Here is a 27,965-nt window from a genome sequence, read left to right on the forward strand (position 1 = left end):
ATTCCTATTCCCCATTCCTCCTCAACTCAAAGAGGAAATCGTTAATTCCATTCTATTCTGTTACTTAGAAGAAGCTTTAGAGACAGCAGGACAAACATGTGAAGACAAAGGTCATCTACATATCAAGGAGAGAGGCCTCAGAAGAAGCCAAGCCTGCCAGCACCTTGATCTTGGACTTCAGCTTCCAGAATTGTGAAAGAATAAATTTCCATTGTTTAAGCCAAACCCTCCGCCCAAATTAAAAAAAAAAAAAAGCTCTACTCTATTTTAGTAGTATGGACTCTATTCTGAGGATGGGAGAGAGGAACAAAGGGACCTGTTAAATGACAAATGTCAAGTCTTGGCCAGCCCATTACAATGTGAGAAATTAATACCAACAAGAAGTGTCTCCACAAGTTACCCCCAACTATCAATATCAATACAGTACATCACTGGAGAAATTTCAGAAAATCCACAAATTACCTCTAACAGCAGCTGAGTTGGGCACACAATGCACCCCCAGCTAGGTGGCAATAACCAACTAGCTCACTGGCAAGAAAACATAAACAGACTGGAAAACAGGTTACATGCATGTCAGATTGCTTGGACAGGTAGGAAAAAAAGAGCCTCATGAAACTCAGACATTAAAAGGAGCATTCTCAGCCAACAAAAAGAGAATGAGCAATGGCAGGATGGCAAGTAGTACGGTGTACTGTAAAGAGCACTGCCAAAGCATTGGGGGTGCTGGAGCCCAGCCCCTCTCTCTAGGCCTTACATTCTGCATTGGTAAAATCAGAAGTATTTTAATGTATTTTAAGAGGCAATGTAAATCAATTTGTAATGACTGCATGGCAAGCTATGTGGGGAAGATTCTGAGACGGCATGTGGGTTCAGTAAAAAAAAATTCATGTTTTATTGGAAATGTCTGCCATTGGCCTGTAATAAGAAATGCAGGCATTTCCATCTTAGCATTTAAAAATCTCTGCCCTGGCCAGTGTGGCTCAGTTGGTTGGAGCATCAACCATAGAAAGAAAGGTTGCAGGTTTGATTCCTGGCCAGAGCACAGGCCTAGGTCCCAGGTTTGGTCCCCAGTCAGAGTATGTACAAGAGGCAACTGATTAATGCTTCTCCCTTACATTGATGTTTCTCTCCCTTCCTTCTCCGCTCTCTAAAATTAATAAGCATGTCCTCATGTGAGGATTAAGAAAAAAATCTCTGAGATCCATTTTTGTTCTAGAATTCTTTGTGAAAGGCAATATCCAAAACCCAATCAAAGAGGGAAAAGGGGCTCTAAAAGCTGGCTAAATGATAAACAATATAGCATCTAATATTCATTAAACATTATGTATCAGAAATTGTTCTAAGTCCTTTATATACATTATTTTACTTAATTGTCACAAGAAAAACCCAATGAGGTAGGGACTATTAATATCCCATTTTACAGGTAAGGAACCGAGGCACAATGAGGCTCCAGAATCTGCTGATGAAGACCCAGCTGACTAGGCATTAGAGCTGGGGCTCAAACTCAGGTAGTCTCACTTCAGAGACTTGCTCTTAACCACCATGTTATGATGAAGGAAGACAAGGAAGAGTAAAGACACTAGCCGATGGAATGGAGGACACAACAGCAACCTTAGATGTTAAGGCAGAAAGGAGGGCTCTTCCTCCTAAGGAAGAAACGTGGGCACAGTGAAGGCTGTGCAGACTCAGTTGTCAGTTAAACACCTGCCTCTTCCAAGCACTCCCTCAGTGCTTGTGGGGAGCAAACAGTCACGACCAATACTTTGGAGTCATCTCTGGCTTCTCTAAAACACCTAGTTAAAGTGCACAAGACCAACCCAGATGAAGTAGGAATAAAAGAAAAAATCAACTGCAAGTTTCAGACCACTTAAGTGCAATAAAACTTCCAAAAAAAGAGGGAGATCAGCTGAGACTGAAATAATTGAAGAAGGTTTCAGGAAAGAGAGGGGGCAATGGACAGTTTTCAAAGGCAAGCGGGAGTATCATGACACTGGGGAGCAGCATTCAAGAATCTGAGAGAAGTCATGGCCAGGTGGCTCCGTTGATTGGCATATTATCCCAAACACCAAAAGGTTGTGAGTTCCATCCCCAGTTAGGGCACATACCTAAGTTGCAGGTTCATTCCCCAGTCGGTGAGCATACAGGAGGCAACCATTCAACATTTCTCTCTCACATTGATGTTTCTTTCTCTCTCTCTCTCTCTCTCTCTCTCTCTCATCAGTAGAAAATATTGTTGGGTAAGGATTAAAGAAAATCTGAGAGAAGACTAGCTGAAGGTAGGCAGACCCAAACCTGGGTTCTCCGGGGAGAAGTGAGGGTGAAGCTATTCTCCCTGAATGGTTACTTCCAGAGTTTATACACACTCATCTGCATCTCCTAGCAGAGGGACTGCTTTCTGGCTCTTTCTCCCACCTAATATGTGTGCCCTGCAGCTACAGTAAAGGTATGTAATTGGAAGGACATCCCTAAGTCAATCAAACTCTGAGGACCTAACATGTACCAGGTATTGGGCAAAGCACTCAGGCTGGTTCTTAACTAGAGGTTCATGGATAGATGTCAGGGGCCTGTGAACCTCCCCAAAAGAGCATGCAAAATATATCAGGGGGCAAATTTCTGGGGGGAGAGTCCACAGTCTCCTCATCAGATTCTCTAAGTGCATGTATGCCCCAAAGGTTAAAAAGTCCCTGTACCAGGGAGATAAAAGGGGAAAGAATGCCTGGGTCTAGCACTCTAGAAATTCACAATCTCATGGGGGAAGACAAACACAGACATAAATAACTCTGATGCAAGGCAGACTTTAATAAGTGAACTAACGGAGGTACAAAAAAAATGCTGGGAGGGAAAGGAGAGCAGAGTTCACTCCAATTGGGCTGTCGATAGGACACTGTCTCCCCACATCCTGGTTTTGGGATCCACATTTGTAATGAGGAAAACAACCCCAGGCCTAGACAGAGCCCCTGGCCAGCACCTCTCTCTCTGGTACTCCGAGTTGAGACCGACTCTTCCTACCAGGGAGGTGAAGAAGGACACTGCTTTCAGGACAATGGGAGGTAGCAGGAGGGAGATAGATGCTCATCCTCATATGAACAATGGTCCTGTTCCATTTTCTCTTCTACCCAGCTCCCATTCTCTGACCACCTGGGGTGCTTGTAATCCTGACACTCAGTACTTAATCCTCAATCATGTTCTTTATCCCTAAATTACCTGTGTTAGGAAAGTCCCTGCTCAGAGAGCTCCTGCACTCTCCACACTAGTCTTTTCTCTCACTCCTCCACCCAGAAACTTTGTGCCATTACCATGTTTCATTTTTTTCCAGAAACTAATCACCATCTGGAACTCTTATCTATTTTTGTATGTTTATTATCTGTCTCTTCCTCATGAAATGCAGCTCCATTGAAGTAAAGCCTTTAAATTTCTGATTCCCTTCTATGTCCCTAATCCATACAACATTGCCTGGCACGTTGGAGTGAGTGCTCAATAAGTATTCGTTGAATGAATATCTGTCTCCTAGTCCCTTTGTATCCAAGTCCCAGAAAGAAAATGTCAGGAGAAATGAAAGCACTGTTTTTCTCCTGAGAACATTTTTGAGAGGCTGGGTATCCAAGATAGCCCTTAACCAAAGTGATAGAGGCAGAATGTGGCCAGGGAACCCTGTGTGAAACCCAGAATTCCAGTATCCTTTCGCCTTCTACATAAACTCCACTACCAAATTCTGTCACTTCTGCCTTTGACAGCTCTAAGTTAGGCACTCATCACCCACACTTTAGGTCACTGTAATAACCCCCTCAGTTATCTATCTCCAAACCATCCTGCAAACTTCCAACAGCTTAATCCACCTGTAACCACAATTCCTAGGACACAAAAGGTGTTCAATAAATGTCTGAAGAATTAAAAAATGAATTAGTGGATGAATATAAAAAATACTGCTTTCCATCATATCAAATCCCTGCTTTAAAAAAGTTGGAGTTGCTCTCTACTAGTACTTTGGACTGACTTTGGACTTGCTAGAGAGCAACCAAGTCCAAACTCAGCAGTTTGGCACTCGAGATTCCAATCACATCACAACCACCTTTCCAACCTCATCTCCTTCATGCCAGGTGGGCCTCTGCACTACAGGATTCATGTTCTCTTAACTGTAACTTAGCTTATGCCACATTCCTCCAATGGAAATACTCACCTTTGATTAGACACACACACCCCCATAATCATAGACTACTGGAGCTGGAGAAGGTCTTAAAAATTCAAACAAAAGGCCCTGGCTGGTGTAGCTCACTGGATTGAGTGCGGGCCTGCAAATCACACGATCATGGTTTGAATCCCAATCAGGGCACAAGCCTGGGTTGCAGGCCAGTTCCCAGCAGGGGACTCCTCATGAGAGGCAACCATACATTGATATTTCTCTCCTTCTCTCCTTCCCTTCCTCTCTAAAGATAAATAAATAAAATCTTTAAAAAAAATTCGAGCAAAAGGACTTTTGGGAAATACAGCAAAATACTAAGGAATGGTGGAGACAATATGACAAACTCTTGTTTATTTACATAGTTAACCTGTCCATCATGTAAAGTAAACTTCAGGGGCCAATAAAATGACGGTGTGAATATCAGAAACAGCAAACAAAAAAAGAAGGAAAAAACCCCAGCCCTGGCTGGTGTAGTTCAGTGGACTGAGCACCAGCCTGCAAACTGAAAGGTCACTGGTTTGATCCTCAGTCAGGGCACATTCCTGGGTAGCAGGCCAGGTCCTGGGTTGGGGGCATGCAAGAAGCAACTGATAGATGTTTCTCCCACATGTGGAAGTTAGTTAGTTAGTTTCTTTTTCTTTCTCCCTCCCTCCCTTCCCCTCTCTCTAAAAGATAAATATGACATTTTTAAAAAGAAAACCAAAAACTGAAAATATATATTAAGACTTTGTCCCTGGTTCCTGAGGAAATCCTCAGTGCCCTCCCTCCCCCACCAATCTTTGACTCCGAGGTGGTGGTGAGCAGGGTTAGGAGACCAGCTGGTTGGTAAGGGAGGATGTGTGTGTGCACGTGACTGCATGCATCCATTTGAACCCTGGGTTGGCAGGCAGGAAAAAAGGAGTAGATCAGAGGATTTGTAAGAAGATCTCAGCAGAGAGGCCTTTAATCTTTGAGGCAACTGCTTATATGGAGACCATGTTGTGAGAGATGACCTTGGAGGCCAAGTAGCCAGAAGCATTGGGATTGCTGCCACCTCTCAGTTCAGGCAACTGAGTCTTGAAAGACCAGGGCCAGAATGTCAAAGACTGCCTGTCCCCTTGGTTCCTTAGTGACCCTGGAAAGGTTCCAAGCATAGCCCTGAAAGAGGCATCCCACTCCAAAGACCAGGAAACTGAAGCCCTCCAAAGAAAAGGGGTTTGGCCCTAAATGGGTAACTCGTTTGGTTGGAGTGTTGTCCCAATGCACCAAGGTTGCAAGTTCTTTCTCTGGTCAGGGCACATTCAGGCAGCAACAATGAAACTCTCTCCCTTTCTCTCTATCAAATCAGTAAATTTAAAAAAATAAAAATAAAAATAAAAATAGGCCCTGGCTGGTGTAGCTCAGTGGATTGAGTGTGGGCTGCGAACCAAAGAGTCACAGGTTTGATTCCCAGTCAGGGCACATGCCTGGGTTGCAGGCCAAATCCCCCAGTGGGGGCCACGTGAGAGGCAACCACACACTGATGTTTCTCTCCCTTTCTCCCTCCCTTCCTCTCTAAAAATAAATAATTAACTTTAAAAATTAAAAGAAAATAAAAATAAAGGGTGCTTGCCCAAGGACCCTCTGTGAGTCAGTTACAAAGCTAGGAATGAAGCTGAAATACCTGCCCAACATTTCTACCTTCCAGTCCCAGAAATCTTCAAAGTCCTCTGGGACATGCAGCAGAGGGACAGGCTAGCTTTCCCCAACTGCTGAGTTTCTGTGGCCTGGAACATCCTCCCAACAGCTCTCATTCTCAAAAAATCCTTGCCTTCTCAACGAACACCTATCCCTCAATGCAAATATTTGCCTGGGATCAAAAGGGAAGGATGGAGGCAGTGATGAACATGAAGGAGAAAAGAGTGGTTAAAGGGCGTGTATTTGCCCTAACTGGTGTGGCTCAGTGGATTGGGATTTGATTTGCAAGCCAAAGGGTTGCTTTTTCAATTCCTGGTCAGGGCACATGTCTGGTTGCAGACCATGTCCCCAGATGGTCCTGTGAGAGGCAGCCAATCTGTTTTTTCTCTCACATGAATGTTTCTCTCCCTCTTACTCCCTCCCTTTCCCTGTCTCTAATAATAAATAAATAAGAAAAAAAAGAATGTGTATTTGGTGGCAGGTGCTGGGCACAGATGGCCTGGAGACTGCTGAGGAACTGGGCACAGCTGTGTCTTGGACTGAGAAGTTGAAGGAGCATTGGCAAAAGGGCTAAGTGAGGACTGTATCTATCCACTCGGCCATTCTCTGATTCCTACCAGCATTCGCTAAGCTCCTAATATATCCTACTCTTAGGTTAAATCTAATCAAGCCCCTAATGTGTGGTAGGCTCACTAAATCTTATTTAGTTATAAGAAAGCTTTATAGAGAGGGAATTATAACCCTGTTACCCAGATAAACCACCTGAGGCTTAAAAGGAGGAAATTCCTTGTACAAAGTCTTGTAACCGGTGAGTAATGGAGCTTGGATTTGAATCCTGTCCTGCCTTCAAATTCCTTAATTTTTTCCAGGAACCATCAATGCTTTTTATCGCACTTGGACCCCATAAAAAAGTTAACTGCTCCATAAACACTTTACTTTGTTTTAAAATGAATCACCTCTGCAGTCATTCAAAATTTGCAAAGTAAAAAAAAAAAAAAAAAAACACTGAAAAATACACATCACTCAATATTTGGGGCATTTATACATAAAATCATTCCAACTGTTACATCATCTCTGTATTCCCACCCCACCTTTCTTTCTCTTTCTCCCATTCTTGGGCCCTCCTCCAGGTCCCAACACAATAGAGCACAATTCTAATTGCTATGGAGTGAGACCCTCTGCTCCACACCACAGAACAGTTTGAAAGAAATGGGTAGAGAAGGCAGGTACTATCTCTTCCTTGGCTTGTTTTCTCATCTATTTGTTTAAGCGACTGGATCTCTGATGTTTGTGACTTTATGCATCCATATGCTACAGGCCGGGCAGTGGCCACAGATCTTCACCCTCGGAGTGTCCCATGAGTCTGTGGGAGTGGATAGAAGCCCACATGACAAACTTGAGCTTCCTGGCTTTTTTGGCCAGTTGCCTGGGTTGTTTCATCAGTAGTGTCAGGGGTGCCCCAAGCATTACTGAATTTTCCTTGTATTCACATCATTGTTTAAAATAAAGGTGATGTCTGGTGGATGTGACTCAGTGGACTTAGTGTTGGCCTGCAAACCTAAGGGTCACTGGTTCAAGTCCCAGGGCACATGCCTGGGTTATGGACCAGGTCCCCGGTTGAAGGCATTTGAGAGGCAACCAATTAATGTGTCTTTCACACATCGATGTTTCTCTCCCTCTCTCTAAAAATAAATAAAAACTTTAAAATACATATAAATAAAATAAAATAAAATAAAATAAAGGTGGCTCAGGCCCCAACACCTATCCATGAATCCCAAGCTTTTGATATTCTTTTCATACATAAGTAGGAATTTACTCTTGAATGTCATTCAATTTTTCAATACCTAAATAAAGACACACATACAAAAAATAATTTTTGAGCTTTTTTGGTTTTGGTTTTGAATGTAGAATTCTTGTTTAAGGTATTTCAGAATCCAGCATTTATTTATCACTGCTTATTATACTTTTTCCCCAATAATCTCTGGTCAGAGTAGTGGTATTAGGTGGGTGTTAATTTCTTCTTCACACTTTTGTATGTATCACAGCACTTTAGTTCACATATTTTATGCCTTGATTTGGTACAAAAAAATTTTAAGTGGCTTACAAGGACCACAGAATGTAAAATGACATAAACTAGAAGTAGTTGTGGGATGAAAATAAAGGTATAGGCATAGAATGATACCAAAATGAAGACCATAAAATCTTTTACACTTTCCCAGAATCAAAAATTGAATTCTGAAGCTTTTTAGTATTCTTTGTTTTTGTTTTTTTTAATCCTCACCCAAGAACATTTTTTTCATTATTTTTTTAGAGACAAAGGAAGGGAGAGAGAGAAACATCCATGTGAGGTGAGAGAGAAGTGTTAACAGGTTGCCTCCCTCATGCAACCAAACCGGGGATGTACAGCACCCAGACCAAGAATTAAACCCACAACCTTGGTATGTGCCCTGACCAGAAATCAAACCTGCAACCTTTTGGTTGTAGAACCACACTCCAACCAACTGAGCCACACCGGCCTGGGCCTGAGTGATTTTACAACTTCCAGGCCAATAAAAATGAAAACAAACTGATTGCTCAAGAGAAGCATGGCTATTTCCAATATTTTGGGAGGACTCTCATACACAGGATACACAGTGTTTCTCAATCCCATCCTTGTAGCAGCTCTAATGGAGAATTTTACAGGGCTGTACCTGTAAAATTAGACCCTTGGCCTTTCTTAGCCACTTCCTAAGTTTGTATATCTATGCTTATGGTAATGACTGAAAGGGAGCCCAAAAGGGGGATACTGGAGGACTGGTAATGTTCTGCTTCTTCATCAGGGTGCTCATTGCACAGACATGCTCAGTTTGTGGAAATTCATAAAGCTGTACGCTTATATGTGCACTTTTCTGTACATACAAGATACTTCAATGAAAAGTTTAAACACACACACACACATGCACGCACACACACAAACACTCAACCAGAGACTACAAGGACAATTTGCATCCTTTTCTAAAATTAAGGAATTTTTTAAAACTTTAGCATAAAAATAAATTACTAAAAATCATAAGATAAAAATACTCATTCTTACTTGTGTCATGGATACTTCTAACACTAACAGCAGCACTTGTTGGAATCTAAGAGTGTTAAAATTTAAAGATCTATCCACCTTGCTTTGCTCAGAATTATAACATATTCCCTCTCTATGTTCCCCAATGCCCTCTATACACACCATCCAAACTATTTTCACCTCTTCCAGTAGTTTTTTATATCAGACAACATATAAATCTATTAATTGTGGATCACAGGGTCAAAGGAGGATTGCCTGAGAGTGCAAACATGAATGGTTGGCCTAGTCATTCTTGGATGACCTCATCATTCTTGGATACAAGGAAAAGTGCTCATGGAAAATAAAAGAGTAGATTTCGAAGCCTTGGCTGGTGTAGCTCAGTGGATTGAGCACGGGCCTTCGAACCAGACTATCGAGGTTTGATTCCCAGTCAGGGCACATTCTTGGGTTGCAGGCCAGTTCCCGGCAGGGGCCAGTTCGCAGCAGGGGATGCACAAGAAGCAACCACACAATGATGTTTCTCTTCCTCTCTCCTTCCCTTCTCCTCTAAAGATAAATAAATAAAATATTTTAAAAAAATAAAAATAAAAGAGTAGATTTCGAGACTGGTAGAACTTGGTAGAGAGCTAGACAGTGAGCAGCCAACTCCAAGAACAGCCTCTAGGCCCCATTCCAAAGCAAACTCTGCTATGGAGGCTGCATTGCTCTGTTCCATAAAGCTTGGCACTAGAGGGCAAGATCAGGCTCCAGGGCAAAGACATGGCCTGGAAAATTACTGCAGTGCAACTACCAGCCACTCCTAAAACCAGCACAGAAGCGGCTGCTTCAGAAAGCCCTGTGCAGCAAAGCAGTTATAACCACACAGGGTGCCTGAACACCTCCCAGCACAGGGAGTGGTGAGCAGCTCAGCAATGCCTGGCAGGTGAACAGGCCTCAGCTCAGACTGAGGGGCCCTGGGTGGTGGACAGGATAGAAAGAAGAGCTGTGTCACTGCAATTCTGCTGGCCATGCAGGAACAGGGACTGAAGAGACCAGGGAAAAGAGACACCACATCTGGGGGTCTCCTGTTGTCATTCACTGCATTCCTGGTACACGGTGGTAGGGCCAAAGAAAACACATGATAAAAAAGCATTGGTGGCTTAATTTTTTTATCCTCACCAAAGACATGCTTATTGATTTTAGAAAGAGTGGGAGGGAGGGAGAAGGAGAGGGAAAGAAATATCAATGGGAGAGAGAAAGATTGACTGGCTGCCTCTGACATGCACCTCAATACAAACCTGCAACCCAGGCTTGTGCCCTGACCAGGAATCAAACCTTCAACCTTCTAGTTTATAGGATGACATTCCAACCTGCTGAGTCACACCAGCCAGGGTGATGGCTTAATTCTTATCTTTCGCATTCCTGTTTAAAGGTTATTTTTTACAGTGAATATAGAGGACTTCCGCCAAGATGGAGGCAGAGGTGGAAACACTGTGCCTTCTCCCACAACCAAGTTTGAATGCAACAAAGGTTTGGGGAAAAAGACGCCGCCAAAGAACAGAAAATTGAACTATAACGGAAGTCCGACAACAACAAACCATTCAACCAGACCAGTAAGAGGAGCGGAACCAGCACCGAAGCAGGGACAGGCAGGAAAGATCCCCCAACCCCAGGCACCCAGGCAGCCCCGCGTCAGGCTGACCCAGTGAGGGCTGGGGCAGCGGGCTGGCTGTGGTCACACATTTGCCCGCAGATAAACCAGCAGAGAAGTGAACAGTGGGACGGACCGCAGGGCCCCTGGTAGTGGCAGGAGGCAGCAGAGGGGGAGCGCCATTGCTTTCCTTTGGCCCCGCCCCCACATACAGCATTAAAACCCAGTGACTGAGTGGCCCCACCCTGGTGAACACCTAGGGCTCTGCTCCTCATACGTAACAGGCACAAACAGTCCAAAATATGGCTCAAGAAGAATTCAAAGCCCCAGAGCCGATAACTCTAAGCAACCAGGAAATAGGGAACCTCTCAGATGCACAATTCAAGACACTAGTGATCAGGATGCTCACAGAACTGGTTGATTATAGTCACAAATTAGAGGAACATATGAAGGCTAAACTAAGTGAAATTAGGGGAATGCACAGGAAACCAATAGTGATGGGAAGGAAACTGGGATTCAAATCAAGGGGGTGGACCAGAAGGAAGGAAGAAATGATCAAACAAAAAAGTGAAGTTATAAGAATTCAAAAAAATGAAGAGAGGCTTAGGGACCTCCAGGACATCTTTAAACGTTCCAACATCCGAATTATAGGGGTACCAGAAGGGGAAAAGAAACAGCCACGAGTGGAAAACTTATTTGAACAAATAATAAAGGAGAACTTCCCCAGTCTGGCAAAGGAAATAGACTTCCAGGAAATCCAGGAAGCTCAGAGTCCCAAAGAAGGTGGACCTAAGAAGGAACACACCAAGGCACATCATAATTACACTAGCCAAGATTAAAATGAAGCAGAGAATCCCAGAAGCAGCAAGAGATAAGGGGACAGTCACCTACAAAGGACTTCCCATCAGACTGTCAGCTGATTTCTCAAAAGAGACCTTACAAGCAAGAAGGAGCTGGAAGGAAGTATTCCAAGTCATGAAATCCAAAGACCTACAGCCAAGACTGCTCTATCCAGCAAAACTTTCATTTAGAATGGAAGGGCAGATAAAGTGCTTCTCAGATAAGATCAAGTTCAAGGAGTTCATCATCACCAAGTCCTTATTATATGAAATGTTAAAGGGACCTATCTAAGAAAAAGAAGATGAAAAATATGAACAGTGAAAGGACAGCAAACTCACAGTTACTAACAACCACACCTAAAGCAAACCAAGAGGACAGCTAGATCAGGAGTGGAACCATAGAAATGAATAACACATGGAGGATAATCAACAGGGGAGTGGGAGGAGGAGAAGGGGGGAGAAGATACAGAAAATGGCATAGATGGTAGGTAGAAAATAGATAGGGGGGGAGGGCAAGAATAGTATGGGAAATACAGAATCTAAAGAACTTGAAACAGGTGGTCATAAACTAAAGGGAGAGAATGGTGGGGGAGGGAGTGTGCGGGTGGAGGGGAATGAAGGGGGGAATAGAACAACTGTAATGGTATAATGAATAAAATATATTTAAAAATAAATAAAAGCTATTTTTTATATGTCTTATGGTACGTGGAACAACAATTCCTATGTTCTATTCTTAGATTGGTCTCTGATAAACAAAGCATCTGCCAGTGGAAATAAACCTGTCAAGAGCTCGGAAATTCTAAGCTTACCATCTATAACCAGAAGGTATTTGTTTGAGTACCTAGTGTGTGACCAGATTTGAATACTGATTTTGAAGTTACACACAGCAGCCAGGTGACCAGAATGGCAACATAAAGTCACAGGAAGGTAGGACACAGGAACAGGAGCCAGAGGTAGCACAGGAAAGAGGACCAACCCAGCCAGGGCAGCAAGAGATGGAGTCCACGGCCACAGGGCGCACGTGAAGCAGTTGTACTTCCCTTCTCCAACTTGCCTGTGCAGAGTTTCAACTCTAAGCCACACCATCCTTGCTCTGCCCACACATCTGTCTCATTTGTTTCTCCCTCTCTCCCTGCCTGCATCGCAGATTACTGTTCTGCCCAGAATTACCTCTGTTACTGGAGGGTTTGTATCCTTTCCAAATCACAATGGCTGTGGTGACCCCGGAGCTGAAGCATCGGCCTGACACCTGTGGGTGTGCCTCTTCAGCCACTCCAAGTCAGTTAGAAACCAAAGGAGCAAACCAGAGAGATGTGTTAGAGAATTAAGGCAGGGAAAGCTCATTAATTACTGAGTTTGAGAATACTTGGGGTTCAGCAAGTGAACCTACCACTTAAAAGGAGACATACAAGACTCGGCCTTGGGAGATCTAGAAAGAAGCTGGTGCACAGTGTCATTCAGCCCTGGCTTTGTGCCAAAACGTGATCTCTTGGCTCCAGCATCAAGTTGGTTCCAGCAGGTCAATCATAGAGCAAAGAACCTAGAAACCATTTCAGTCCAGACCTCTGCCCTCAGGAGGGACTGAGCTAACCCAGTCTGAACAAATGGGTATAACCTGTTAAAACCTGCCAGAATGGAGAGTCTTTAACTTCCAATAATAGTCTGTTCCCAGCACTGCTTTTCAGCTGGTACATACTGGTACAGCTATACCAGTTAATAAAATACTGAAACACTTGTGAACAAGTTGGGATACAGTGACTACCCCAGGCCCTCTGAATGCCCACTACCACCTTGTTCCCAGGAGAACTTTGTGACCCAGCAGCTAAAGGGTGAATGTCAGCCACAGTATGGGACCTGTAGTACCCTGTCCATAGCAAGGGACCTGTAGTACCCTGTGTAGGCATCCCTGCCAAAGTATTGTTAAGCTGTGTTGTTACTATCCTTGCCTGTCCCACTTGATATGGCTACCCTATTCTAAAACTTTCAACTGCTATTATCTATAAATGCCATTTTTTAAGGTTGTTATTCTAAGTCTTTCATAATATACCACCATTCCATATTCTCCTTCATACCTTCTGCATCAAACCCAGAGGCTCAACTCCACAAACACTAGCTTCCCCCACCTCTTGGTCTTTGTTTACACTGCTCTTTCTGACTGGAGTAGCCTTCTCTTTCTGTATCTATTAAAATCTTACCAGCTCCTCAAGATCTCCTGAAATGTCACCATTCCCATGACATTAATTTTCAAAGCTGTGTCTTATTACCAGAAGTGTCACAATAGCATCTAGAGTTTACATTTGTAAAACTTAGTGACAGTTTCATATTGGAATTATTTTTACATGTGCACCCAAACTCCCCTCCTAAAGAGAAAGTTGTTGAGAGGGCAGAAGCCATAACCTCAGTCATCATTGTATCTAAGTCACACAGCAGCACAATGCTTCGCTCAAGCTATGTGCTAAATACACATTTGTTTAAATGAGTGAGTGGGCAGCTCTAATTATTTTGTCTCAGGGACCCATTTTCTATCTGTTAATGATTTGAGTTGCTTTTCTTTAAAGTTACTCCAATTGTGGTTGCATCTTTTTTTACGGAGCCTAAATTACACACCATCCATATCTTAAACTACTGAGCTATTCCATAAAGATGAAGGAGGAAGCCTGCTCCCTTGTCATTACTTTACCACCCTAGAGTTTGTGACTGCCATCTCTCCATATACTTCTTCCAGCACCCGACTGATGTACCAGTCACACAGGACAAGCAAATGAACGGTTCTTGGTAATGAAGGGCAGCCTTAGAGATGACAGGAAAGCTGGTGGTAGAGTGAACTGGCAGAGACTGCTATAGGGAGGAGGTAGGGTGGCTTGTTGGGGAGCAGAGCTAAGATGGGACTCTGGTTGCTGTGGTTGAGGCCCTGGGTACAGTACTGGAAGGAGAAGTTTTACTGCCCTGGTTGCTATGGATTGGCCAGGGTGTAGAGGAGGGAATGCTAGCAACTCCCTTCCTACCTCTCCCTGCTCTCCCTTCAGAGAAATAGCTATGAGCTGGGAGTAAGACCTATAAGGACAAGGGGTCTTTGACACAAGATGTCTGTACTTCTTATAAACAAAGAAGGATGGGAGACAAGGAGTCAGATACCACAGTCACTGTCTAAATCTCATTCCAAAATAAAATCAAGGGAAAAAGCAGAACTCAATGGGACAGCCAGCATGAAAAGTCACCCTGTAGAGGCGATGAGTTTCAGGGTTCTGAGGGATCCATCAGTGTCCAAGCTTGGACTCTTGTTAACAATGATTGTTAAGGAGACAGAAAGCCAATTCTGGGATAGGAAACTGGGAACATTGTTCTGGAGAAGAGTCAGTATGGGAAAGGAAACAAAAATAAGAAAACCCAGTCAGAGTTAAGATTCTTCTAGAAGGGAAACCAAACAGACCCAAGAATTGATGGCTAAGGATGAGACAGACAACCAGAGCCAGAATGTGAGATTTGATTATGGCAAATTGCTTCTGGTCTCTGCCGACAAAGCACGCTAGAGGTGAATAGTGGGGGAGAAGGGAGGTTACTGATTTTAGGGTTACAAAACAACTGCCTTCCTCTGTTTTTAATTTGTGCAGAGAATCTCACTGGCTACCACACTACTAATATTGAAAAGGGGTGTCCCAAGGAGAAAAAAAGAAAGGTCTCTCCCAGGGCCTCCCACCTGCACACACTCCAATTGGGCTCATCCACTTGGGATCATGAAAGGAATAGAAGAGTAGATTCGTTCTGTCTTTCAGAGGTAAAAACAAGGCTCAGAGAAGGGAAGAACTAGCCATGGGAAGACAGATTTGGGTCATCGGGAGGAAGAACTCTCATACTGAGAGCTGTAGAACTAACTGTCTTCCTCATGACATATTGAGCTCTCTGAAAGAAACCTTGGAGATGATTTGGCCCAAGCTCCTCCTGCCATTTGTCTCTTGATTCCCCAACTACTTAGAGACAGAACAAGGATAGGAACCTCAGTCTCCCAACTCACAACCAGAATTATTTCAAATGCAACACAGTGAGAAGTTCCACCATAAACATTATCTCTACCCTGAACCAGCTCAGTTATTGACCCTAGTGATTCCCTTTGGTTACAGGAGACAAAGCACCACACCCAACTCTGAGCAAAGCAACTGACACAAGGACATGGCAGAGAATCTTCTAACCAGTAATTTCGTCAGTTATTCCTTCTGTTTCCTGGGAGGGGAAAGTGGAGGCATGACAGAAGATGTGCTAGAAATGTGAACTCGGCCCCTTGCTTGGGCTTGGGAAGAGAATCTGGTAGTTCTGGGAGTCTCTCCACTTCTTCTAGCTATTATACTGACCTTTTACAGTCCCTGACACTGTCAGAGTTTTACTTGTTACTTCCACCAATAGTAAATTGTAAATCATCCCGAAGAGCCGTACCTGTTGAAGTGAAAAGAGAGAGATCGTCCCCTCCGCATTTTCCCAGGAGGAAGCTGAGACACAGAAAACAGTCACCCTGGCTAAATTAAATGGCATTAAGTGTGCTGTGCATTGTTTCCTTGAGTAGGTTTGGGGAGTTTGGTGAATTCCGCAGGGCTCCCGAGGGCTTCAGATAACTAGCTGTAGGAATGGCCAGGACTAAGACAGGGGACGGCTCAATGAGGAGGTGGGAGACTTGGAGGAAGAGGAAGGGGGTGGGAGGGGAGTAGTGTGGCCTACGGGAAGGGGAGAGGAGAAGTAGCTCTAAGAGGTATTGTTAAAAATAAAGAACCGCGGAATACGCATCAGGAGAGGAAATGCAGCCAGCCTTAGAGAAAGCGGTGAACAAAGTTTGGGCCGCACAGACCAGGGCGCGTGGCCTCGGTTGAGACGGCCGAGGGCATCCCAGACACAAATCTACAGACCGCGCGTGTCTCCTCCTGGGAGACTGCAAGCCTGGCGCCGCTGGAAGTGCCCCAAGTCTGAGCCAGCATTTTCACGGGGCAGGGGAGCTTCTCTTCCCGACGCCCTCCGAGGAGAGAAGCTAGCAGCCCCGGGGATGCCCGATCCCATGTATCCCGGCGCCCAGGCCCGGCCTTGGCCCTTCCTCCCCCCGTAGCCAGTGGGACAGCGCCGGGCACCTGGAGACGAAAACGAGTTCAAAATCGCGTCCGAGGATGGGCGTCAACTCTCCCTAGGGTTTGAGCCAGTGGTACTACCGGTTCCCACCTCCGCGTCCTCTCCCGCCCCCCCCCCCCCGCCGCGCGTTGCTACTTACTCCGGTTCAGGGGATTCCCGCCGACCTGGGCCGACGCCACCAGTTCCAAATAAAGAGTCCAGAGCCCCACGGACACCACGGAGAGAACCAGCAGCAGCCGGAAGCGCCGCCGCAGCAGCTTGACCAGGAGCAGGAGGAGCAGCGCGGCGCGGGGACTCCCCATTGCGCTGCGCCCAGGCGGCCGCCGCCGGCCCCAGCTCCACAGCCGGGCCCAGCGCCCAGGGCGCGCGGGGTCCCAACCCCAGTCCAGCGTCTCAGGGCTGAGCCGAGGCCGTCTCCCCCCGCTGCGCTCCAGCGGGGCTCGGGCTCATGCTTCGCGCGTCAGGGGTCTGTCAGCTGCTCGGGCGCCGCGCGCCAGCCCCAGGTCCCTACAGGAGTGGAGCCCGGCTCCTCCTTCCCGAGTGTCCTCCGCGCTCGACTTTCCTCTCCACGCCTCTAACAGTCGTAGGCGAGGTGCCTCCCTCCCTCTCGGCTCACTCTCACACAGTGCCCATCGAGAGGTTCCCGAGGTGCCGGCCAACCCGCTCCTCCTCTCTCCTCCCCCTCCAGCTTCCTCCCAGCGTTGGCTGTGGCGGCGCACCCACCTGTCCCGCCCCCGCCCTGGCCGGGTCCCCACCCCAGGGCACAGGTGAGCCCCGCCCCCAGGAGACCTGGGAAAGAGGCTGTCTTCACACGTTGTGTGCAGGACGAGGTGAGGCCCCAGGACTGGTAGCTGGCGCCCCCCGCCGGGTGGGATGGGTGGGGTGCAGATGGGAGCGGGTTATGAACGCTGCATGACTGAGGGAAACTGAGGTACTCCAGGCACTGGATCGTGTTGCTACCCAAGCAGAAGTGAAGCTGAGCAGATTCGGAATGCAGGTGGGGGTTCGTGTTGAGGTGACACCTGAGATTTTGGTTTCAGGGCCTTTCATGGCCTACTCTCTACTTTAGGTAACAAGAATAGACATTACTAGTTGGGAGGCAATGGCCACTTCATTTAGCCATAGGTTCCTCTTCCAGGGAGGATACAAAGACCATTCCTTCCCAGCCTCAAACATATCTCCAGGAGGCACTGGGAAGTTATATGGCCCCCAGGGTGAACTCCAGGTAACTTTTCCCAGACTACGATAAAATACCTGTTGGGAGAGAATGGATAGATGGTAGAGGGTTCTGAAAAAGAATTAAAAATCAAAAAACATAACTCACTAAAGTCGAAAAGATCATTAAGACATTCAGCAGTATTCTAGTTCTCTGCCTTCGGGCAGGTAAAACGTTATCTGATTTAAATGAGATAATTAAGGTCCAAAGGAGCAGAGTGAATTTCCTCAGGTCATTCAGAAGGTAATAATGTAGTTTTATTTTCCACTGTTCCTCCTGAGAAAAATGATCAGGAGACGATGGAGAAAGGAGAAATGCAAAAAGCATTCCAGACACTTTAAAATCAAAGTAATAACATGCAAATACTGTTCCAAGACAAGTTCATTGAACAGAGGGCTATGTTTTCCCTTTTCTCTGTTACCACCTCAGTCCACCTTGTCTCTACTGGACTATAGCAAATGTTCCTCAAGTAGCTCCCTGGACTTCAGGCTCCCTCACCCCACCCTAGCCCTTCTCTCTGCACTACCAGCTACTAGTCTTTACAAAATTCTCTTACATATCTATACACCTGGTCAGAAATATTTAATGGCTTCTCAGTACTTACTGATTAAAAGGCAAACTACAAATCTAAATTCAAGGTCTTCCAAAACCTTTTTCACGTTGTGCTCCAACTAAAATGAGTTTATTCACTGCCCTTCAACACATTTTCTTTTCTAATTGGTTAAGTTTGAGCTTTGTTGGACCAACCCAATCCTGCACAACCCCTCCTTCCTTGGGACTTTAGTAGAATTTACAATGGCCCCACTCAATGATATGGACAGACTTCACTTTTGACCAACTTCACTGTGAGGCTTCAAAAGTGGGAACTTCCAATCTTCAGTCTGTAGCATTACCCGGGAGGAAAAATTATCCTCTACCCTTCAAGTTCTTCTGTCTGAACTAGTAACCAAATTAACACAAAACAGATTAGCAGTAGCAAAACAAATTAAAAGTTTAATAATATGTACACCTTCTGTATACGTGGAAGCTAAGTAACCAAACTGGTGGGAGTCACCACCTTTTAAAATCAGCAAAACAAGCATTCGAGCAAAATAGAAACAAAGACATGGAAATAAAAAACAAACTGACAGTGACCAGAGGGGAGGGGGAAGGGGGACAATGGAGGAAAGAAGGGGAAGAGTCAAGGAACATGTATAAAGGACCCATGTGAGACAGGATATAGTGAGGAAGGAGGAAACTCCAGAGGTGCCCCAGGGCTAAGACAGAGGATACAATACAGGACTGAGACCCTGTTCTGAGACTGGTTGTCCCCACTTTCTGGAAAAGTGCTGAATCATGGTGACTCATGAATGTACCTGTGCAGACGATGCTATGTGACCCCTGCTTCATTATAATAGTATTATAATAAATTAACACTGTGCGACCCCCTTCTCCAGTGGCCAATTAAGGAAAATCATGGGAGACCACATGCACAGTAGCTTTAAAGTAATACAACTACTTGTGTGTGTGCAATAAAAGCCCGCCAAAACTAGCCAGGGAGGATCTGCCCTATTAGAACAGAATCCCTCCAACCCCTGAGGTCAATTTCTGCTCAGAGTTGGCCTGCTCCTATGTTCTGTGGAGTGTACTATCACTTAATAAATCTGCTCTCTTTCTTTATGCTATAAACTCTGTGTGTTTGGTTCAATTCTTTGTCCGCAATCACCAAGAACCTGGTTACCAGTGCCCACTGTGACACATGGACAAAGACAATGGGGGGGGCTGAATGTGGAAGATGGGGGACGGGGGGAGAGTAATAAGGGGGAAAATGAGGACAACTGTAACTGAACAATTAATTTTTTAAAAACATTAAATAGGCCTGGCTGGTGTAGCTCAGTGGACTGAGCTTGGGCCTGTGAACCAAAGGGTGGCCATTTCAATTCCCAGTCAGGGCACATGCCTAGGTTGCAGGCCAGGTCCCCAGTACAGAGCATGTAAGAGGCAACCACGCATTGATGTTTCTCTCCCTTTCTCCTTCCCTTTCCCTCTCTCTAAAAATAAATAAATTAAATTAAATTTATTTTATTTTATTCATATTTTATATGTAAATATAAAATTTATTCATATTTTATTGGTAATTTAAAATATAAATTTTATTCATATTTTTTATGTAAATAAATACCACCTTTGGCTAAAGACAAAGATGTTGGAGGCTGAGAGTTGGTTACAGGAGTTTACCAGGACGAGCCCAGGAAGCAAGGGTAAGACTGTTAATGCAGATTTAAGCCCATGCCTTCTCCTTTGGTAGTGGGGGCATGCCTGGTACAGTGAAGGGAACCTTTAGAAATTGAGATTTCCTTACAAATATAAATGTCCTTTTACAAACAGTAACTTCTACTTGGTTTTCAGACTTCTCCCAGGTCAGCTGTTTCATGAAATTAACCAGCCTGAAACAACCAATATCCCAAAGTAGTGCATTCTGGATTGGCAAACTCTGCTCCTCTTCACAGCATGATGCCAATTTGTCATGCAGTGACATTTGAGGGTGAAGGTAGCACCTGGAGTCAACATCCCCCAGAACTTTCGGTGCAGTTGTTTAGCAAAAGGTGAATCTAAAGGATAATTCTCTGGTCATCAATAGCCTCAGGGAAACGTCTCTGTGAAGTTCCAAACCACAGCTGTGTGCACTTCCCATCTCTTTCTCCCCAAAAGACCAAGACTGGAGAAGTCAGCATGTATGTACAAGCTTGGCTGAGGCAGGTGGGAGGTCACTGTAAATCGTCTCTCTCTCACTGTGGACAACCTGGCATGGGGACTGGAGGTAAAGCTGAGTCACTTTCAGGACTTTGTCACAGATACAGACCTCAATACCAGCCCTCCTAACAGAACATAGGCAATCAATTCAATCAACCAAACCCTTGAAGTGTCTACTATGTGGGAACCAGAAGATATGTAAAACAGAGAGCATGCTGTCACTTTAGAAGAAAGGCTATCCCATAGAAAAACAAATCTGACATGGTAAAGGCTCAGTTTTTGGTCCAAAAAGTGAATTACAAAGAAATTCAGAAAAGGAAAAAGATTGCTCTAGAGCTTTAATTCTGTGCCCTCCTCTTCTCACTTGCTGCACCTTTTCTTTTTCCCCAGAGAGAAAGAGAAGGAGTGAGATAGAAACAGTGATCAGTTGCCTCTTGCACTCCTCCACATGGGGAGAGGGGAGGGGGTGTGTACAGAACCTGCAACCCAGCCATGTGACCTGATCAGGAACAGAACTGGGGAACTTTTGCCTTGTGGAACGACGGCCAACCAACCGAGCCATCCCAGGCAGGGCATACTTTTTTCCCAGTTTAAATGCATTTTATTTTTAGACAACCTACATGACATGGGTTTCTTTTTCTTAGAAACAATGCCTCCACTTGGAATAAATCAAGGTCAAAATAAATGAAGAGCTTAAGATAGCATCAGTCTTGTTTATTCAAGTCCTGGTGCGTGGATGAAAGGCAGCAGCCAGATATGATGACAGGTGACAGACCCAAATTGCCACATTTATTAATACGTTTCCATTTCTATATGATCCTAAAAGAAAGATATATATGGGGTTGCCCTATCCTTGCAGTAGTCCAGCAGAACAACCATGCCATCTGGATTCATGTTGTCACCAATCAAGAATTGGCAGTTTTTGAAATTAGCACAGATGTGCTTGATTTGTTCTACAGCCCCTGTCATAAAAGGCTTCACTCTTTCTGGTCTCTGTTTCTCCAGGTTCCCTTTCATTGATTTCATGTAATCTTTGATGTACTGCTTGTAGGCTGGGCTTTTGTGAAGCTGTTTTCCTGCAAATGATGGTTCCTGACAATATCAACACCAGTGATGACTGTGCTTTCAGTACCTTCACCCTCTGGGCTATCAGCGAAGGCCTTTCCACCACTGAGCAAGTCATCTATATCATCCTCTCTCCTACTGACCATCTTTCCCTCCACCTTCAGGCACAGCCTGTCTGCGATCTCCTGGATTGTGGATGTCATAGAACAACTTAATCATAGCTGATGATGTTCTGGTAGATGATCACAATGGTGGCTGAAAGGAGAAGTGGACGCTGGTTTAACAGGAGTCCAGAGCTCAGAGTGAGCTCAGTGCAACCAATGCAGCACTCAGGGGGAGCCTTGAATAGATTATTCCTTTCCCTACTTATGGTGAGAAGGTGAAGGGATGGAGAGGGATAAGGAGGCCAAGAAACCCTTGTGGGTTCTACTCTCTCCATCTTCTATTTTCTTTCTTGTTGTGGTTGCCTCCTCAGCACTGGGATAGCCCTCACCCCCAGACCCTGCGTTCAGACTGCTTACTTGAAATCCCTTTTTGACTCCTAGCCATTTCATAGCAGTGGAGGATCTGGACTTTGAGACCTGAATCCCATTCTCAGTTAATTGAGCTAGCTGTCACCCTCCCTCCAGAGACAAGTATGTGGGTTGAAGTATTCATGGTGACAAATTTTGGTGGCATGGTATTGTCACCAATGTCTGTTTATTGTCATGTCAATTTAATGAGATGCTCACTGGTGGTTCTAATAATTTCCATTGTTTCTTTGCTCGCCTACTTCAGCCCTGGCACCTGACTCAGAATGGCCCAGGATCACCTTGCAGAAGTTGCACCTAATAAGAAAAATAATTTCTATCAAGTCATCTGTAAAACGATGAATGGGCTCTGGTCTTTGGCTTATCAAGAATGTCAGAGTCAAGCCAGCCCTGGCTGGTGTAGCTCAGTGGATTGAGCACGGGCCTGCAAACCAGAGGATCGAGGTTCAATTCCCAGTCAGGGCACATGCCTGGGTTGCAGGCCAGTTCCCTGCAGGCCAACTCCCAGCAGGGGATGCACGAAAGGCAACCATACATTGATGTTTCTCTCCTTCTCCTTCCCCTCTAAAGATAAATAAATAAATAAAATTAAAAAAAAGAATGTCAGAGTCAAGTCAAACCACAAAGATGGCAGGTCAAACCACAAAGGTTCTTTTCTCAGATTACAGAGGATTGTTACAGATGTCAGGCTAAGCTTTCTAAAATGGGCCAAGGATAGCCAAGAGACCAAAAAATTCTGGTTTGCAGAGAGTTCAAAGGGAAAGATTTCAGTGAACATTAGGTATGGTGGCAGAACTCTTGTATCCAGAGCAATTTTTATTCTGGTCTATATGGATATTAGAATATAAGTAACTCCATGACCCCAGTATCACTCTTCCCATTTCCTAAAACTTGACATCTACATTATAATGGGGCACCTTTGGGCTTACAGAGCATTTTTACATCTATATCATGTGTTTTATTTCTTACATCCAAATGGGGATAGCAAACAAACTTCAGAAGCCTCAGTTTAAGATAACCTACACCAAATTCACATGCCCAGTAAGCAATATAATCAGAACTAGAACCAGATCTTTAGTCCTGGTGTTCTTTCCATTGTACCCAGAGATACTCTTCTTTGGCTTGACACTCCATAATTTCTTATGCCCTGACAGACCGTCACTCTTCTTTTTTTACTTCAGGAACTTCTCTGCTGTTCAAATGTATCTCATGGAGATAATGGTAGTAGAATTTCTGACGAGTCTATGAGGATCTCTGGGCCATCACTAAGCCAGTGTTTTATTTATTTGTTTGTTTGTTTTTGTGTTGCCTGTAGTCATTTTAAATTTATTTTTATATTTTTAAATTTATTTAATTGTTGTTCAATATTTTTAAATATGTTTTATTGATTATGCCATTAGTTGTCCCATTTTCCCCCCTTCACTCCCCTCCACCCTGCACATGCCCTCCCACCCACATTCCTCCCTTTTTAGTTTATGTCCATATGTCATACTTATAAGTTCTTTAGATTCTACATTTCCATACTATTCTTACTCTCCCCCTATTTTCTACCTACCATCTATGCCACTTATTCTCTGTACCTTTTCCCCGTCTCTCCTCCTCCCACACCTCTGTTGCAAACCCGCCATGTGATCTCCATTTCTGTGGTTCTGTTCCTGTTCTGGCTGTTTGCTTAGTTTGTTTTTGTTTTTGTTTTAGGTATGGTTGTTAATAATTGTGAGTTTGCTGTCATTTTCCTGTACATGTTCTTTATCTTTTACTTAGATAAGTCCCTTTAACATTTCATATAATAAGGGCTTGGTGATGATGAACTCCTTGAACTTGACCTTATCTGACAAGTGCTTTATCTGCCCTTCCATTCTAAATGAAAACTTTGCTGGATAGAGCAGTCTTGGATGTAGGTCTTTGGATTTCATGACTTGGAATACTTCCTTCCAGCCCCTTCTTGCCTGTAAAGTCTCTTTTGAGAAATCCGCTGACAGTCTGATGGTAGCTCCTTTGTAGGTGACTGTCCCCTTATCTCTTGCTGCTTCTAGAATTTTCTCCTTAATTTTAATATTGGCTAATGTAATTATGATGTGCCTTGGTGTGTTTCTCCTTGGGTCCACCTTCTTTGGGACTCTCTGAGCTTCCTGGATTTCCTGGAAGTCTATTTTCTTTGCCAGACTGGGGAAGTTCTCCTTTATTATTTGTTCAAATATCTTTTCCACTTATTGCTCTTCCTCTTCTCATTCTGGTATCCCTATAATTTGGATGTTGGAATGTTTAAAGATGTCCTGGAGGTTCCTAAGCCTCTCCTCATTTTTTAAAATTCTTTTTTCTTTATTCTGTTCTGGTTAAATGTTTCGTTCTTCCTTCTGGTCTATTCCATTGATTTGAGTCCCAGTTTCCTTTCCATCGCTATTGGTTTCCTGGACATCTCCCTTCATTTCACTTAGTGTAGCCTTCACTTTTTCATCTAATTTGCAACCAAATTCAACCAATTCTGTGAGCATCCTGATTACCAGTATTTTAAACTGTGCATCTGATAGGTTGGCTATCTCTTCATCACTTAGTTGTATTTTTTTCTGGAGCTTTGATCTATTCAATCGTTTGGGACTTTTTTTTTGTCTTGATGCGCCTATTACATAGTTGGGGGTGGAGCCTTAGGTGTTCACCTGGGTGGGGCAACCCACATCACTGGGTTGAGATGCTGTATGTGAGGGTGGGGTCCAAGAGGGAACAATGGCGCTTTCTCTGCACATTGCCAGATTTCAGTCACTTCCCCCGCTTCCCCCAAGCAAATTGGGCCCTTCTGGTGCTGATTCCCATGTGGGTAGGCTTATGTACATTCTAGGACCCTGTGGGTCTCTCCAACAAACTCTCCTGTGAGGCTGGGACTTTCTCCCGGCACCTCAACCCCCATAGGTATTTTCAATTGGTGTTTTGAGATTTTATTTTCCTGCACTGGGACCCTGGGTTGTGTGGTCTGTCTTACTCCCCAGTTTCACCTGGTTTATCTGTGAGGGAATATGGGACCTCAAGGTCCACCAGTTGCCTTGTGCACTGCGCCCCTCCACAGTCTGCCACGTCGCTGGGTCTGCCCACTACCACCCCGTGCACCCAGGGTCCACCAGCCACCCGCCTGCAGGCCTGGAGTCCACCTGCTGTTCCCTTGTGTGACTGACCCCTCTCCACCTGGTAGCCCAACTCTGCCCCTCTTACTGATCTGGATGAATATGTCTAACTCCTTGGTTGTTGGACTTCCATAGAGTTCAATTTTCTGTCAGGCTGTTTTTTGTTTCTAAACTGTTGCTGTCCCTATTTTGGTTTTCCGAGGAGGCACAGTGTGTTGACCTATGCCTCCATCTTGGCCGGAAGTCCTTGCTAAGCCAGTGTTTTAGACTAAGATGTGGGAGGACTGAGTTCCTTTGAGATAATTTCTGAGAGAGAGAGAATAGTGCTAAAGCTATGCCCAAGTACATATTCACCTTGGCAAGCATTTATTTATCTCTTTCAACACATGTAAAGCATACATACCCAAAGCTATAGGTTTCACTGATTTCATTTTACAGAGAAGACAGGCTTAGCCCTAGCTAGTTGGCTCAGTGGATTAAGCGTTGGCCTGAGAACCAAAAGGCTGACGGGTTCAAGCCCTAGTCAGGGCACATGCCAGGGTTGCAGGCCAGGCCCCTAGTTGGGGGCACGTGACAGACAACCAGAAATGGATGTTTCTCTCCCTCTCTTTCTCCCTCCCTTCCCCTCTCTCTAAAAATAAATAAATAAATAAATGAATAATTTTTAAAATGTTCTAAAAGAAAATGGGCTTAGAGATTTTTTTTACCATTACAGCAATTTTGCAACAATCATTTTTCTCTTTTCTTTTACATTCATTTTTGTTGTGGTAAAGCGCTTGGAGATTTTAACAAAGGGCTCAAAGTGATATAGGTGACTTGTATCTTAGATGGGACTCAAACTCAGGTTTCCTACTTCAGATCCAGGCCTTTTTTCCTCTTTTTTTTCCTTTGCACATGTTGTTCCCCTGGAAGTTCCCCTGGAGAAATATATTCACCCTGGAAATTCTGAGCTCACTCCAGCACATCTATAACTCACCCAGCCACATGACAATTCTCGCCCTCCCCACCCTCATCAATGTTGCCTGCTTTGCTCTTTGCTAGAGAGATCTTTTTCCTATCCCTTCCTTCCATGAATCCATCTTTTACAAATCTTTCTGTAGAGTTTCTGCTATGGAGGCCAATCCCAGGAAAGGGTGGAAACTCTAGCTGAATACTTCTTATTGGCTGCTTTTCTTAATCTCAGTACAGCCGGGCCCTTTTGTCCCGATGATGGAAAGAACTTTACGAGCTCTGACCAAGCCTTAGTTGCTCTGTTGTTATCAAACTAAAGGGTTTTTTCGTCTGTGTGCATCAAAACCCAATCAGACACAAATAGGAGTTTGCAGTCAAGAAAATCAAGGTTTGTTTCTAAGAAAGTGACAGCAAACCCAGAGTAATAGGTGAGCTTGTCCAAGGGCGAGAGAGGTGGGTGAGTCAGGGTGCTGGATGAAGCCAGCTTGAATCAAAATGAACAAAAGGAGAAAGGTCATATTAAAGAAATGAAGTTACTGCATGGTTACAGCCCTCTATGGTCCTAAATTTCATACTAGAAAGGAGAACAGATGACTATTTACCATCCCTATGGAAGATTATGTGCAAGACTGCATCATGGGGAGCCAAAGAAAATTTGAAGAGAGGTCAGAAACATTATGCTGAAGGGTCAGAACAAAGCCTGTTAGCTAGAAATAATCCTGGGCAATTCACCTCTGAAAACTTAGGACTTCATTTTCTCCCACACAAATAAGTTACTGATGCAATCCTCAAGCGTGATGGCCCAGAGAGAACTGTATGCTTCGAAGCTAAAATTTGGCATCTATGGCTGGGTCTTGCTTTCTTTTTCTTTAATTATTATTTTTTTATCAAGTGATCAGCAATGAGTATTCTCTTTATTTCAGGTCAGTCTCAAAAGATGATGGACATCATTTCACTATTATTATTACTACTATCATCTCTTCCTTAGAGAGAGGAAGGAAGAGGGAGGGAGAGAAAGAGAAACATTGATCTATTGCCTCCCATCTGTGCCCTAACCAGGAATCAAGTCCCCCATCTTTTGGTGTACAGGACAAAGTTTCAACCAACTGACCCATCCTACCAGGGCGTCCTTTCCCATAATTATTACAACCTCTCTTTCTGCCTTCCTCCCCAAGGAGAAAGGATTCCCCAGAAAGTAATCAGACAATTATGCAAGTCAAAAATTAACTTCGACTTGTAGGTTTTTCACTGAGTAATACCAATTATTTCCCTGCACTTGGGTTTGCTCTGTTGCTGGGAAACTACAAGGACAAAGAGTGAATAGCACTCTTTGTTGCTCATTAGTTGGTGCTGAAACAAAGGCTAATGAGCCTTCCCTGAAGCTCTACCTTTCTCAGACCAGTAACCCCACTAGAAAAACATTCTCACCCTCCTCTAGAAAGACACTCTCCTGTCTGCATCCTGCAGTCTGCTACTACAAATAATGGTGGAGGGACTGTAGCTGAAGCTAAGGCATAAGGACCCACAACTCTGCGCAGCTTCTCAAGTCCTGGCATATGTTTGATGTTAGAAGCTCATTATGTGGCTCACCATGGCTCCAGGCCCATGGTCCTGAGTGCCCATACCTCTGAGTGAATGCTTGATACTTCCTTCTCTTTTCCCAAGGATACATCCCACTGGCTTGATCCTCACAAGTACAGACAGACACAGGTGTATACATACTTCCTTTTGTGAGGCTGCACAGATGGTGGACCCAGGGGCAGCCTTCTTGCATGCTCTCCAGCACCACCTTCTGCAACACCGGGGGTGTCCCCAGCATTTCCACAATGAGCCGCAGGTCTCTAGGCCTCTGATGTCACAACTTTTTCACTCCTTAACAGGGCTTGTTGGT

The 27,965-nt window shown here is 44.5% G+C and overlaps 1 protein-coding gene, 1 non-coding gene and 1 pseudogene across 2 annotated transcripts in view; all 3 read right to left on the minus strand.

Moving 5' to 3' along the window:
- Positions 1–17,128, minus strand: part of B4GALNT3 (beta-1,4-N-acetyl-galactosaminyltransferase 3) — a 100,764-nt gene extending 83,636 nt beyond the window's left edge. Inside the window, exon 1 of the mRNA XM_037064816.1 lies at positions 16,603–17,128. Within this exon, the coding sequence (XP_036920711.1) occupies positions 16,603–16,765 (163 nt within the window). The 5' untranslated portion in view covers positions 16,766–17,128. The remainder of the gene's footprint in view (positions 1–16,602) is intronic.
- Positions 17,129–21,204: 4,076 nt separating this feature from the next.
- LOC118999908 (translationally-controlled tumor protein-like) lies at positions 21,205–21,916 on the minus strand (annotated as a pseudogene).
- Positions 21,917–26,963: 5,047 nt separating this feature from the next.
- LOC119000047 (small nucleolar RNA SNORD2) lies at positions 26,964–27,032 on the minus strand. The gene has a single exon (XR_005069236.1). It is a non-coding gene; the product is annotated as a small nucleolar RNA SNORD2 (small nucleolar RNA).
- Between the last annotated feature and the right edge of the window lie 933 nt (positions 27,033–27,965).

The sequence above is a fragment of the Sturnira hondurensis genome, unplaced genomic scaffold, assembly GCF_014824575.4.
Source record: "Sturnira hondurensis isolate 20B ecotype Veracruz unplaced genomic scaffold, ASM1482457v3 Scaffold0015509, whole genome shotgun sequence".
Taxonomy (NCBI): domain Eukaryota; kingdom Metazoa; phylum Chordata; class Mammalia; order Chiroptera; family Phyllostomidae; genus Sturnira; species Sturnira hondurensis.